General features: G+C 36.4%; 3 protein-coding genes across 3 annotated transcripts; 1 reads left to right on the plus strand and 2 right to left on the minus strand.

Moving 5' to 3' along the window:
- Positions 1-14: 14 nt before the first annotated feature.
- LOC126368300 (DNA topoisomerase I, mitochondrial) lies at positions 15-6,088 on the plus strand. Its single transcript, XM_050012206.1, has 9 exons — positions 15-172; positions 484-647; positions 730-1,152; positions 1,622-1,712; positions 2,122-2,277; positions 2,396-2,646; positions 3,157-4,454; positions 4,706-4,982; positions 5,064-6,088. Exons 1-9 carry the CDS (start codon positions 131-133, stop codon positions 5,164-5,166), a joined length of 2,805 nt encoding a protein of 934 aa, XP_049868163.1. The 5' UTR covers positions 15-130; the 3' UTR covers positions 5,167-6,088.
- LOC126368339 (ATPase WRNIP1-like) lies at positions 6,084-9,496 on the minus strand. Its single transcript, XM_050012254.1, has 8 exons — positions 9,010-9,496; positions 8,700-8,927; positions 8,297-8,469; positions 7,629-7,883; positions 7,171-7,339; positions 6,787-6,970; positions 6,468-6,713; positions 6,084-6,378 (listed from the first exon to the last, which is right to left on the minus strand). The coding sequence occupies exons 1-8, from the start codon at positions 9,259-9,261 to the stop codon at positions 6,263-6,265; spliced, it is 1,623 nt and encodes a 540-aa protein (XP_049868211.1). The 5' UTR covers positions 9,262-9,496; the 3' UTR covers positions 6,084-6,262.
- A 1,612-nt stretch (positions 9,497-11,108) lies between these two features.
- LOC126368357 (uncharacterized) lies at positions 11,109-13,165 on the minus strand. Its single transcript, XM_050012279.1, has 4 exons — positions 12,469-13,165; positions 12,186-12,387; positions 11,335-11,913; positions 11,109-11,234 (listed from the first exon to the last, which is right to left on the minus strand). Exons 1-4 carry the CDS (start codon positions 12,649-12,651, stop codon positions 11,215-11,217), a joined length of 984 nt encoding a protein of 327 aa, XP_049868236.1. The 5' UTR covers positions 12,652-13,165; the 3' UTR covers positions 11,109-11,214.
- Between the last annotated feature and the right edge of the window lie 331 nt (positions 13,166-13,496).

Genomic DNA, 13,496 nt, shown 5'->3' on the forward strand with positions numbered 1-13,496 from the left:
CCCTGAAGTCGCAGAGCTCTGAGTGGAACGACGCATGCGCATTCGTCGATTCTGGCACTTAGAATTTGCGCTCGTTCGGCCGGCCTCATGTAATCTTGTCTTGAACAAACGGTGGTAATACGTAGGCAAAATGAGTGTCGAAAACCCAGTTAGCGACAACGATGGTGATTCAGTAAGTAACCAGCTGAATTTGAAATTGTAAAACATGTCTTTTAAGTGAATTTTCGAGTCTAATATAAACTTAGTTTGTTCTGTGTACTGGTGTTACAATAGTCTTTCCACGACGCGAAATTTTTCTAAGTCCCAATATGGCGTCTCCTATAGTCGAGAACGGACAAGAGCCGAAGCGTCGGTTTGTAATTATTTCAGATATATAGGTTAAAATTAGTCTTACATGTTTGATTTTAAGTTTTTAAAGTGATAGAAAATGAAAAGTTTCAAACTCAAAAAAAATATTCATATCGTTTGTTAATTATTTCACAGGGGAAGGTAAACGGCAGTAAAAATGAACACGTGAACGGTGTTCATAACGGGTACAGCAGCAGCTCTGATAAGCACAAGTCGAGCCATAAGTCATCCAGCAAGGACAAGCACCGCGACAAGGACCGCGACCACAAGAGCTCCAAGCATAGCAGTAGCTCGAGCAGGTTAGTTTTCCAGAAAGTTCTCTGTGGACGCGCCCTGTATTCCTAATACATATTAAACATTATGCATATTTTATACTTGTAGAGATAAAGATAAACACTCCAGCAGTAAAAGTCACAGCAGCTCCCATAAATCGTCAAGCAAAGACAAAGAGAGAAGTGAAAAAGACCACAAGGATCGGAGTGATAAGAAAGAACGCAGTGATAGAGATCATAAGGACAGAGACAAACATCGTAGTGACAAGGAAAAGCACAGAGATAGAGAGAGGAGTGACAAAGAGAGAAGTGATCGGGACAAGGATAGACACAAAAGTAGTGGGGATGAAAAGAAATCATCATCCTCCAAGGATAAGGAAAGAGACCGTGATCATAAGGTTTCATCATCTTCCAAGGATAAAGATCACAAAAAGGACAGAGACAGGGAGCGTGACAAGGATCGTCACAAGAGTGACAAGGACAAGCACCGAAGTGACAAGGATAAGCACTCTAGCTCAAAGGATAAGCACAGGTTAGTTTATTTATTACAAACTTGCTACACATTGTAAATTAGTAGATATGTGTAAACCTATTTAGTAAATAAAATATAAATCATTTGTCATTGTCACTAGTGTCAAAACAGAATGAAAGTGTATTAGATTATTCATAATACTTTAGTTTTCTATGTAAACCAAATTTATAAAGTGTAAGTTAATAATGAAAAGAAAACTATGGAGTGTACTGTGAAAAGTCATGCATTGAGTCCAGATAATGTATTCTTTTTGTAATGACTATTATGTTATTGCTAATCCATTTTGTACTGTGATTATGGTCAAACTTGTAACATTTTGTCACTATTTTATCAATATATAGGTACTCTTGATTTACGCTGTTAAAAAATTATGGTTGGGAGTGGGTACAACCAAAACCAAAACATGATAGGTAATTACTCCTATCTTTTTTCAATTGACTAATTATTATTTTTTTACATATTGCTCCAGCAAAAGTAAGGAAAAAGCTGAAAATGAGAAGATCAAGGTAGAGACTGATCCTCTGGAGGACTCTCAAATCAAACAAGAAGAGCCCATGCAGGTAGAGTTACACTTACCTATTGCTTATTATTTTCTTGACAACAGACTAAATAAATAAATAAATAATATGTATTCCCATTATTATTTATGCAAATCAATAATGCTTCTCTTCATGGACAGATGAGGATAAAGAAGAGAACTTATTTATCATACACTTATTGACATTGGCCTATCACTGTTATAGATTATAAGTATTTAAGAACAAATGTACTTTCTCATGAAACCTCAGAAATTGGTTCTTTTTTATAGTTTAAGAATGTTCTAAATTATCATAATCATTTATTTTTGTAGTTGGGCTACCTGCTACCAGGTCTGGCCATAAAATCCAAAAATATTTACCAATATTTAAAAATCAATTGTCAATCTGACTATGAATATTGTTTATACATTAATAATAACATTGCACAAAGGTGGATGAAGTTCCTGTGAAGAAAGAAGAAGACAGTGATGATGGTTTTACTGGCGCAAACACTACAGCGTCCTCTTGCGACTACTCCTTATCTCAGTTTAAAGACGAGCCACTCGCCGATTTACCGGATGACGAAAGTGAAGAAGAAAAACCATTGGTAAATATATTGTTTGTTTTATTCTATAGCATTATTATTTTTATTGCCGTAAAAAGAGGACACTTAGTATTAAACTTATCTCTCATGATAAGTAAAATTTTCGCGTGAATTTGTGCAGTTGGAACGTAAACGTCGCGTCGCCAGTGAGAGTGAAGAAGATATACCACTCATCAAACGCAAGAAAATAAAGAAGAAAGTGAAAAAAGAATCTGACTATGATGATGAAGAAGAGGAAGAACCCAAAAAAAAGAAAAAGAAGAAGGAAAAACCAAAGCCAACTCAGGTGAAGTCGGAACCTACAACAACAAGTGGCCCCAGCCCCAACAAGAAGAGGAAGAAACAAGAGGATGAACAAGAAGTCTGGAAATGGTAAGTTCAAAAAAGGAACTTGCATGTTTTTTGTTGAAGTATGTCCCATTTATCTCCACGCGAACGTAAAAAGAAATTAAAGAGAACTGGGACTCCCAGTGAGATTCGAACCAGTCACCTTAAAATAAAAGGCGCGCGCTCTGCTGTTGGGCGATCACTTTTTTTTAACAGCGTACGCAACTCCGAATTAGTTCTATTTCGTAATGACAGATGGCGTGTTAGTACCTCGTGTACGATTGTCAACCAGACAGATGGTCATGTCAATATTTTAAGGTTATGTCTTCAGTGATGTTGATTAGAATAGGACTCAGACTTATCGATTTTAGTTCAGTTTTAAGAACTACATCTGGAAGTATCGACTTGAAACTTCAGGAAACATCCAAGTTAAATACTATATTTATTAGATATATAAGAAATCCTAGAAGAAAGTATGTAAATCATTCATATAAGCCTCCTTGGTGTTGTTTGCATAACTTTTACTTAAAGTCGGAATAATTCTCCTTATTACAGGTGGGAAGAAGAAAAGAAAGATGATGGCACAAAATGGACTTTTCTGGAACATAAAGGACCTGTTTTTGCTCCCGAATATGAACCGTTGCCTGAAAACGTTAAATTCCGTTACGACGGTAAAGTGATGAGATTATCCCAAGACGCTGAAGAAGTGGCTGGATTCTACGCACGCATGTTGGAGCACGATTATACCACAAAGCCAGTTTTCAATAACAATTTCTTCACTGACTGGCGGAAGGTAATGACATCTGAAGAAACAAAAATAATCAAAGACCTATCAAAATGTGATTTCAAAGAAATGGCAGCCTACTTCCAAAGTGTTTCAGAAAAAAATAAAAATCGTACTAAAGAGGAAAAAGCAGAAATAAAAGCTAAAAATGAAGAAATACAAAAGGAATATGGTTTCTGTACTATTGATGGACATAAGGAAAAGATTGGTAACTTTAGAATTGAGCCTCCTGGTTTGTTTAGAGGTAGAGGTGAACATCCTAAAATGGGTATGCTTAAAAGACGTGTTATGCCAGAAGATGTTTTGATTAACTGTTCAAAAGATAGCAAAATTCCTAAACCACCTCCAGGTCATAAATGGAAAGAAGTAAGACATGATAACACAGTGACTTGGTTAGCTTCTTGGACTGAAAATGTCCAAGGGCAATCTAAATATGTCATGTTAAACCCAAGTTCTAAGTTGAAAGGTGAAAAAGATTGGCAGAAATATGAAACAGCTAGGAAACTTCATAAGTGCATTGATAAAATCCGAGATACATATCGTCAAGACTGGAAAGCTAAAGAAATGCGTGTGCGTCAGCGTGCTGTGGCGTTATACTTCATTGATAGACTGGCATTGAGGGCTGGTAACGAAAAAGATGATGACCAAGCTGATACTGTAGGTTGTTGTTCACTTCGTGTTGAACATATTGAATTGCACAAAGAGAAAGATGGTAAAGAATATGTGGTGGTGTTTGATTTCCTGGGTAAAGATTCCATCAGATACTACAATGAAGTGCCAGTGGAAAAACGCGTATTTAAGAATCTCGAACTGTTTATGGAGAACAAGAAAGATAGTGATGATCTTTTTGACAGGCTTAACACACAAACATTGAATGAACATTTGAAGGAGTTGATGCCTGGATTGACTGCCAAAGTCTTCCGTACTTATAACGCTTCTATCACTCTTCAAAGGCAACTTGATGAGCTCACAGATGCAGATGCATCTATACCTGAAAAAATTCTAGCTTACAACAGAGCAAACCGTGCTGTTGCTGTACTTTGCAACCATCAACGTGCAGTACCTAAAGGTAATAAAAAAGTCAATTTGCAGTCATTTCATTAATTCTCACTCAGAGAAATACTTCGTGTTTTATTTGTCTAAGCCATAATTTCTGTTGGCACCTTTTTATGGTTTTTTTTCTGAGGTATCTATAATTTCTCCTCCAACCTTTAAAACATACAAAACAGGCGCACAGATGTCATGTTGCGGAAAACGGCCCACAAATACCAAAGAGTACCAAAAAGATAAATAAAATAATTAAATAATTTACTTTTACAGGTCACTCTAAATCCATGGAAGCTCTGAAGGAAAAAATTCAAATTAAACGTGACCAAGTTGATGAAGCAGAGGAAGATTTACGCGAAGCAACCAAAGCAGCTAAACGTGGATCTGTCAAAGAAAAGCTGAATGCTGACAAGAAGAAGAAAGCCCTGGAACGTCTAAGAGACCAGTTGAAGAAACTAGAACTGCAGGAAACTGACCGTGATGAAAATAAGACTATTGCTCTTGGTACCTCTAAGCTCAATTACCTCGATCCTCGTATATCAGTAGCTTGGTAAGTAGATATGCACATTTGTGCAAGCTGATTTTATACATTTATAATAAAACAATAATAATTACATAATATTTTTTATAGGTGCAAGAAACATGGCGTACCAATTGAAAAGATCTACAACAAAACACAACGCGACAAATTCCGTTGGGCGATCGACATGGCCGGCCCCGAATACGTGTTTTAAGGGCGTAAATTAGCAATAGCTATGTAATATACACTTTAATATGTACGTTTAAATTTACAAACGTTCCAATGTATGTATATTTTATTTACATAACGGATCTATGAACTTCGACAGTTTTGATGTTAGTGGTATTGAAAAGTTAAAATTCAATATTTGGACCCAGAAATTTAAAATAATTGTTCCTCCCAATTAGGATCCAAATTAGAAGTCTGATTCTAATTTATTTTAATTAGATAATTTAGTTTGCTTAACACTTGCTTATAGTTTAGGATAAGTAGTAGTGTAATACAGGATAGTATTAAGAATTGTCTTGTACAGATGCAGTCTTGCTATATCTGTTTCCCCACTCTTAAATAATAATCATCTGATTCGCGAAATATAATTTCAGTAAGTAAGTATTAAATCATAAGAGTGGGCAATTTAAATCATTATGGGAAATAGGTTGCCTACTTTATATTACGGTTAAAATATCAAAATGCTGTGAAGTTGAAAGAGAGGGTAATCATGTGGTTGTTTGATGTATTTGCACAGTTCTTGATTATAAATACACAGAGACTGCTTTACTACTTAAATTTGACAATTGGAAATGACGAAAGCAATAGTACGAGCTGTGTTTATTTTATGCATAAGACCGATATTCAATGTCGCAAAAACGGATGTAAATTTACGATGGTCTTTTGTGCACAATGTGCAGTAGTGAATGTTGTAAAGTAAGAAATACATGTTTATTTTATTTTTATAAATGTAGAATCGAATTGTGACGAAAGTAAAGCCGTCAATGTTTCGAAAGGTACAATGTTATAGGTAAATTTGTAATATTACAATTATGTGTGCAACTTGTAAATAGTAAATTTTTACCATGTCATACAATATTTGTGAAATGAGATTATCCAAGTAAATAAATAAAACATTGACACTAGAATTCCTTTCTTTTATTTTCACCCACTTTTGAATTAGATGGGCGGATAACACATGGAGGAGAACATGCCTTGCTTCATTTTCATTTGTATAATATGTCAATCGGCCTGAGCATGCGCCGGTTTTTTTTTTTACCTCATGGCGAGGCATGCGTATGTATATCCGCCTTAAGAATAGTTTATCCTCTGCTATTATCATCGGCATCATGAAAGAAGTTGATGTCTTCCATACCATCGGGCATATATGATAATCCAGATTCTTCTTTATCTAACATGTTATAGCCTCTCCCGTAACCTAGAAAAATAGTTCGAGAACAAATACATTTATACGTATAATTATGATAATTACGTATAATTTAAACAGTCATGAAATGCTTTACTTACCTAATTGTTTCATCAGTTTGGTCGGAGCATTTCGCAAATGTATAGGCACTGGTGGCAGAGGCCCTTTAGTTTCTTTTAAGGACCTTTGACATTCTTTCATAGCATCATGCACCTCTCGACTCTTCGGCGCCCGCGCAAGTCTTACAGCGCATTGTGCCAATAACACGTCACACTCGGGCATACCTATTTGTTGACAACCTTGAAAGCACGCTACTGCCTCGACTATTGCATTTGGATCGCCAAGTCCTGCAAATATAGATTTTAATTGATAGTTTACAAGCGCCACACATTCAAGTAAACCAAAAACTTTTTGCCTTACCGATGTCTTCACAAGCAGTTCGCACGAGGCGACGAGCGATATATAAAGGATCTTCCCCGCCATGGAGAGCCCGTGATATCCAATATAATGCTGCATTATCATCACTGGCGCGTATGGATTTCTGGACTGCAGAAATTGTGTTGTAATGTTCTTCGCCTTTGCGATCGTACAACATATGAGAACGCTGAGGGGAAAGTGGAAAATTGCAATTGTTAACATACATTGACCATGTAATTCCTTTCGGGAGCCCATGTATATTCTTTGCGGGAGGTCGTGAGAACGCGAGGTTGCAGCCACACTCAGAATTGTGAGTCTCAAAATGGATATGAGAACTCTTATGCTATGTTAAAGAGAAGACATTTATCAAATATGTAATAGAAATACCTTGATGCCATCTTTTATATCTTCAAGTGACAGCACGGAGGGGCCGGTAGCAAGTACGTCGCCTGGGTCTCTCGCCGTGAGCGCCAGCTCGAGCGCCCCGAGTGCCACCCGCGCGTCGCCATCGCAAATCTCCGCCAGCCATCGTAACGACGCTTGCTCTACCAAGCATCTTGAATATCAAAACTAAATTTTGAATGTTGAGATGGAATATGTTGTACTACAAGGGATAACAGTCACATTATCACTTAACAAATTAAACCACTAACAGATACTTTTGACATGTCTGGTGTACCTATAAATGTAAAAAATATATATAAAATAACTATTAAGTAGAAATGAGTAGGATACATGTTATGTGTATTCATTAGTTGTTGATAACTGCTTGCCTGCTAAATATTATTTGCTGCTATTGTAGTGTTTAAAGGCCCCAATTATAGAAAGAAATTTTATTTAATTACCTAGGTATCTCATGATCCTCCAAGGGTCTGTTTATCTTTCCTGACTCCACAATGCAAGCCTTACTTTTCTTAAGAGCCTTTTCTAATATGACTAGGACATCATCAACTGATAACTTTTCCATAACAACAACTCTGCACCGACTCAACAAAGCATTGTTGAGGCTAAAGGATGGGTTCTCTGTTGTAGCACCTATCAGGATTATGGTTCCATTCTCCACATGAGGAAGAAAAGTGTCTTGTTGGAGTTTATTGAACCTGAAAAAAATTTTTTTATTATGTTTAAAATATATCATGTTTTTAAGGAAGTTTGACATGAAAATAGCATACAAACTAAAAATAGTGGCCTAGCTCGAATAAAATAAGAGGAACATAAAAAATAAATTAAGCGTTTAAATAAAATAAAAGCAATTAAATAAAGCACATTTACATTTTAACCCTTGTTGTGGTTACTTGTAGTGTTTTGTATAATAATAATAATAATAAAAATATTATATTGAGCACACAGGACACATAGTACAAAAACAAGCAAAATTAGTATTTGTGTATTTTCAAAATATTATTACAAAAATCTTGTAAATCTTATTAGATAAATAAAAAATAAACTGTGACTAATTTTTGAACCTTCCATATAATTTTGTGGCTCAAATCTCAGCATTTCTATATCTCACCTGTGAATTTCATCCATAAACAAAACCGTCTGTCTTTTGAATTGAGATTCATTTTTTGCTACTTTCACCACTTCCTTGACATCACCTATCCCAGCCATGGTAGCAGATAACTTCACAAACCTCAAACTATTGTCCTCTTTGCAGATATTGGCCACAATATTGGCTAATGATGTCTAACAAAATACAAAATATTTTTATTGCACAATACAAGTACTACTAAAAAAACATTAATAATACATACATAAACAAACAATACAATACACAAGTAAGAAATAGGCGAGAGTTTATTTTTAATAGTACCTATCTTAAATTATCATTTAAAAAACATTTACACTAAACATTTACCTTGTAAAAATAAAACTAAAATTAAGAGCTTCTTTTAAGTTCACCTTCAAGATATTACCTTGCCACAGCCAGGTGGACCCCATAAAATCATATTCGGTATTTTCTTTTGTTCCAACATAGACCGCAGCATGGATCTAGCGCCAAAAGCATCCTTCTGACCAACCATATCATCTAAACTCAATGGTCTCATTCGTTCAGCCAGAGGTCCCTTAGCTTCCTTTACGTGAGGAGTTTCCTTACATGGTTGTGGAATACTTCTGATGTGAGAACCCGAAGGTTGAGGTTCCTATAAGAATCCCATTACAACCGGTTACTTTGTTTGACTTTGGGGTAAGTGTACAACAATGTTGTCTGAATTATAACCTTACCTTGACTTTCCTTGATAAGGTATTTGATGAAGCAGAGCTTAATTTTACTCGTTTATCTTGTGATACAGGACTTTGTAAATGAAACCCTGTTCTTTTAGAGCTACTGGGTTCAGGCTGAGTATTAAGAAATAAACACTTGTTAACATGTTCTTGGATAACGTCTTTTTCGAATTCACGGTTACAAACAGGACAGTTGATCAACTCTGATAATTCAGGACCACTTTCTTCCGCTTTATTTTTTGGTGAAGACATTGTTGAAATTCGTTAATTGACCAAAAAATGAAAGTTTCCCAAGTTTATTTTGGCGCTCTTCACTTCGACCATATTTTTCTTAAGTTGACTGTCAAATTCGCTTTTGAAGTTGTAATAGTAGTTATAAGTGAAATACAGTCCATTTCTAAACTAAATAGAACCAGTTTGTAACCAGTATAGAACTATAGATACAAAGTTCTCTGTGATATAACAATGACATCCAGAACTTTACCTGCAGATTGAGTTTGGTGACTAAGGCCCGTATTTATAAACCGCTCTTATCTCTGAGATCTATCTTGAGTGAGCTCTTAAGATGACGTCCTTATTAATAAACGGAACTTAAGTGCGCGTTTAGGGTTACGATATCAACTGAGTGACGCCGTATTAATAAACGAAACTCGGCTCTCAAGAGTGCTCTCAAGATGTTACTTAAGATCGTGTTTGCTGAGTGCCGTCAAACCGTGACTTGAGTGCGGGTTTTGTGATCTCGCGATAATGGAATTAGAAAATATTTTACAAGAAATCAATTATTACGACGATTTAGATCATTACGACGATTTGTTATGGCAAGATGCGTATCGTTTGCCAAAAGTTTATATCAGGGACGCCGAAAATCCCTTTGAAATGCGAGCGGATCGGTTCCAGAAAAGATACAGATTCTGCCAAGAATCTGTATTGTTTATAACATCGTTACCGAAAAACAGGACAACAGAGGTCTACCGATTGCTCCGGAAATAGCAGTTTTATTAACTCTGAGATTTTATGCTACAGCGTCATTTCAGGTAAGCTAGAATTTATTCAATACTAATTATTCTACTTTTGTCTTTAAAAAATGTAAGTGACAGCACAATGAACACCGAAATTACTATGTATCTGAACATCTTGAGGTCTGAATACAGTAGAGCAATGCACCATATCCTTCTGAACGAGTAAATGAAAGAAAGCCTGTGTCCAGGACAGGAATAAGTTAGTAATAGGTAGTAATTTAATTTTACATAAATGACTTACACAAACCTTGCCTTTTCAGATAGTCTGTGGAGACTTACTGCACATATCACAGCCTACCGCCTCAAATATTATTACGAAGGTTTCAAAGTTGCTAGCTCAATTGCATACACACTACATAAAGTTTCCCCGAGGAGCAGAGGCTAACAGAAACAGAGAATTGTTTAAAGAGATGGGTAGACATGGACAGTGGCCTGGACTTCCCGGGATCGATGGAGCTATTGACTGTACCCATGTTAAAATTGTATCAACACCAGGGTGCCAGCACCATGAAGTCTTTAGAAATAGGAAATCAGATTTTTCTATTAATGTCCAGGTTGTTGCAGGGCCCCGCAGGGAAATATTAGACATAGTAGCCAGATGGGCAGGCAGCATGCACGATTCTAGGATATTTCAAATGTCATCAGTTTACATAAAATACACGCAGGGTATTTTAAATGGAAGACTTGTCGGAGACAATGGGTATCCTACACTACCTTTTGTTCTCACACCTATAAGACCTGCCCCCGAAGATGCTCCCTCAGTACGGTACAATAGAGCTCAAATAAAAACCAGAAATGTTGTGGAAAGAACATTCGGCATTTGGAAGCGGAGGTTTCCCTGTTTATCTAGAGGCCTAGGTAACAAACTGTCAACTGTTTCTCATATAATTGTATCATGTGCGGTATTACACAACTTGTCATTAATTTTAAATGATGTCATGGTTTTTGATGAGAATCAGAATGATGAACAAGAAGAAACAGATAGTTTAATACCAAGCACTAGCACTGGATTTTTAATTAGAAATTCAATTGTTGAAAATTATTACCAATAATCTTTATGAGCAGTGCTTTGTGATTGAATAGTATTTGAAATTATTTAATAAAACATATTTTATATATTGACTTATATGCTTTTATTTAATAAATTAACAATATTCCATTTATTATATTATGCCACATCCCCTCTTCAGGCATCAGTTGCAGTATCTGAAACAAATTAGATGAAAAGTGTTATTATCCCAGGACTTAACAAAGCTATACTAGTTTTTAAAATAGTATGATGAGCAAGTAGATAATACTGATGTACCTGACGAACACTGCTGCTGCAGTTGAAGTTCTGCGAGGTCTGCTCTCGCCTTTGCTTCTCTTATTCTTTCTCTTAACAATAAAACCTCCAACTCATGAATCTCATTAGCCCGTCTCTGTCTGTCTTTATATTCCTTATCCAGAATAGAACTTTTATGCCTTTGAAAAGTTTGGGTAGCTGTATTTGATGGGTTAATAAGAGGTGGAGTAGGAAAACGTGGAGGTGGGGTAGGAAGACGTGGTGGTGGAGTGGATGTAGGAAGAGGTGGTGGTGGAGTGGAAGCAGTAAGAGGTGGTGGTGGTGGAGTGGATGTAGGGAGAGGTGGTGGTGGAGTGGTTGTAGGGAGAGCTGGTGGTGGAGTGGTTGTAGTGAGAGACAGTAGTGGACCTACTCCAGGTGGAGGTGGTGTCAATGTTGTCCGGGTTGGGGCAAGGGCAAGTGGTGCTTGTGTAACAACAGCGCATGGGAATGGTGATGAAGAAAATGCACTGGTGGATGGTATTTGGGAAGAAGTTGAGGGAAGACAAGAGACGGGCTGCAAGTCCATATTTACTTCTTGGACGGCAAGGTCAGCGGTTACTGGAACAAAGTAATTTAAACAGAGAAATATAAAAAAGATCTAATTTACATATTTAAAAATGATAGAATTGATGATAGCTGTTTTTGGAGAATGTGTGGCTTACAACATACTGCCAGGTTTGAATCCCAGCTCTGGCTCTAGACCATTGGCCATAGGCTCACCCCTCAGACTTAAACATAGCTGGCAAGTAGTGATTTTGTATTTACTATATACTTCTGCCTACCCCTTCGGCGATATAGGCGTGATGCTATATTAGAAGAAAATTACTTACCTGGAATTGTATCAGAGTCAACAGCATCATCGATACCAACTATTAGAGCAGGGGCCACCTCAGACACATCTGGGTCTACAACTGCATCACTGGTTGCAGGCCCTCCTCCAGTAGCTAGCCGATGTTGACGTTCTTTTGTCAGTGCTTCCCTTTGCCGCTGCTTGAGGTTCATCCACAATCTCCTAAGTTGTTTATTTGTAACCTAAAATCAAGGATGCAATTATAAAAAACTAGCAAAAAGCGAGAGGAAATCGCGCACCAAAGGTTAAATAACTTTGTTTACCTGATTGGTAGCATGAGGGCTTGCGTTGTATTCTCTGGTTACAATATCCCAAGCTTCATTTTTTGCGCGTAATGAAGCGCCATCGGTATCCTTATTCTCTATCACCGAGGAGTATCTTTTCAATATATCCAAAAAAGTTTTCTTCTCGAGGGGAGTAAAAATATGCTTCTTAATTGTTGACATCGTTATGGACAGTAATTACTTTACGTTTATTATTGATAACTAAAGTCTAAACTATACAAAAACAAAACAAGTGGTTGCGAAGGACGCGTCTTTTTTTTTGAGAATGATGTTTGTTGCGTTTTGTTTTCACTACACATTGCGTTTTGAAATCATAACAAATTATTTTTAAAACGTTAAATGACCGTTTTTATAATAAATTTAAATAACCTACGTTTGAATTATAATAATTTTAACATTTTAGTAAAGAATTGAACAATTTTTAATATGTTTGAAGCCCTAAACCGAAATATTTTTTTAAAGCAGGAACGAAACGTTGATTCGTTCGGTCTATAGTTCACTCAATTAGGACGTTTACTTGAGATCCTGAACTTGAGATCGATATCATGTGATACGCGCTCAATATTCGTCTATTAATTAACGTCGCACTTAAGACGCTGTTTACATCTTGAGAGTGACTCAGTTGATATCGCTCTTGAGAGCGGTATTGAGATCGGTTTATAAATACGGGCCTTAATTTATTGTATTGGAATCTTATATTAACTCAAACACCTGTAAAATATGCAGTGTATGCAGTACGTTGATTCCATTCCACAAAAACGCAATAATACAATGGTATATTCGTTTACTGGCTCAAAATAAAAAAAAAACATCTTTCACTATGAAATTAGCTATGAAATGAATGGTCACACAATTGCACAACTGTCACTTTGCTGTCACCGATCTGTTTTATTTACTCCTAATATGCTCTAGTTGTTACAATAAGTGAGGAAGTGTACTCGAGTGTAGTAAAACTTTGTCTCTGTTTTTAGAAGCTCTAGCGACTGTATCGTGCAATTATGCCGTCA

This window comes from Pectinophora gossypiella, chromosome 1, assembly GCF_024362695.1.
Source record: "Pectinophora gossypiella chromosome 1, ilPecGoss1.1, whole genome shotgun sequence".
Classification (NCBI taxonomy): domain Eukaryota; kingdom Metazoa; phylum Arthropoda; class Insecta; order Lepidoptera; family Gelechiidae; genus Pectinophora; species Pectinophora gossypiella.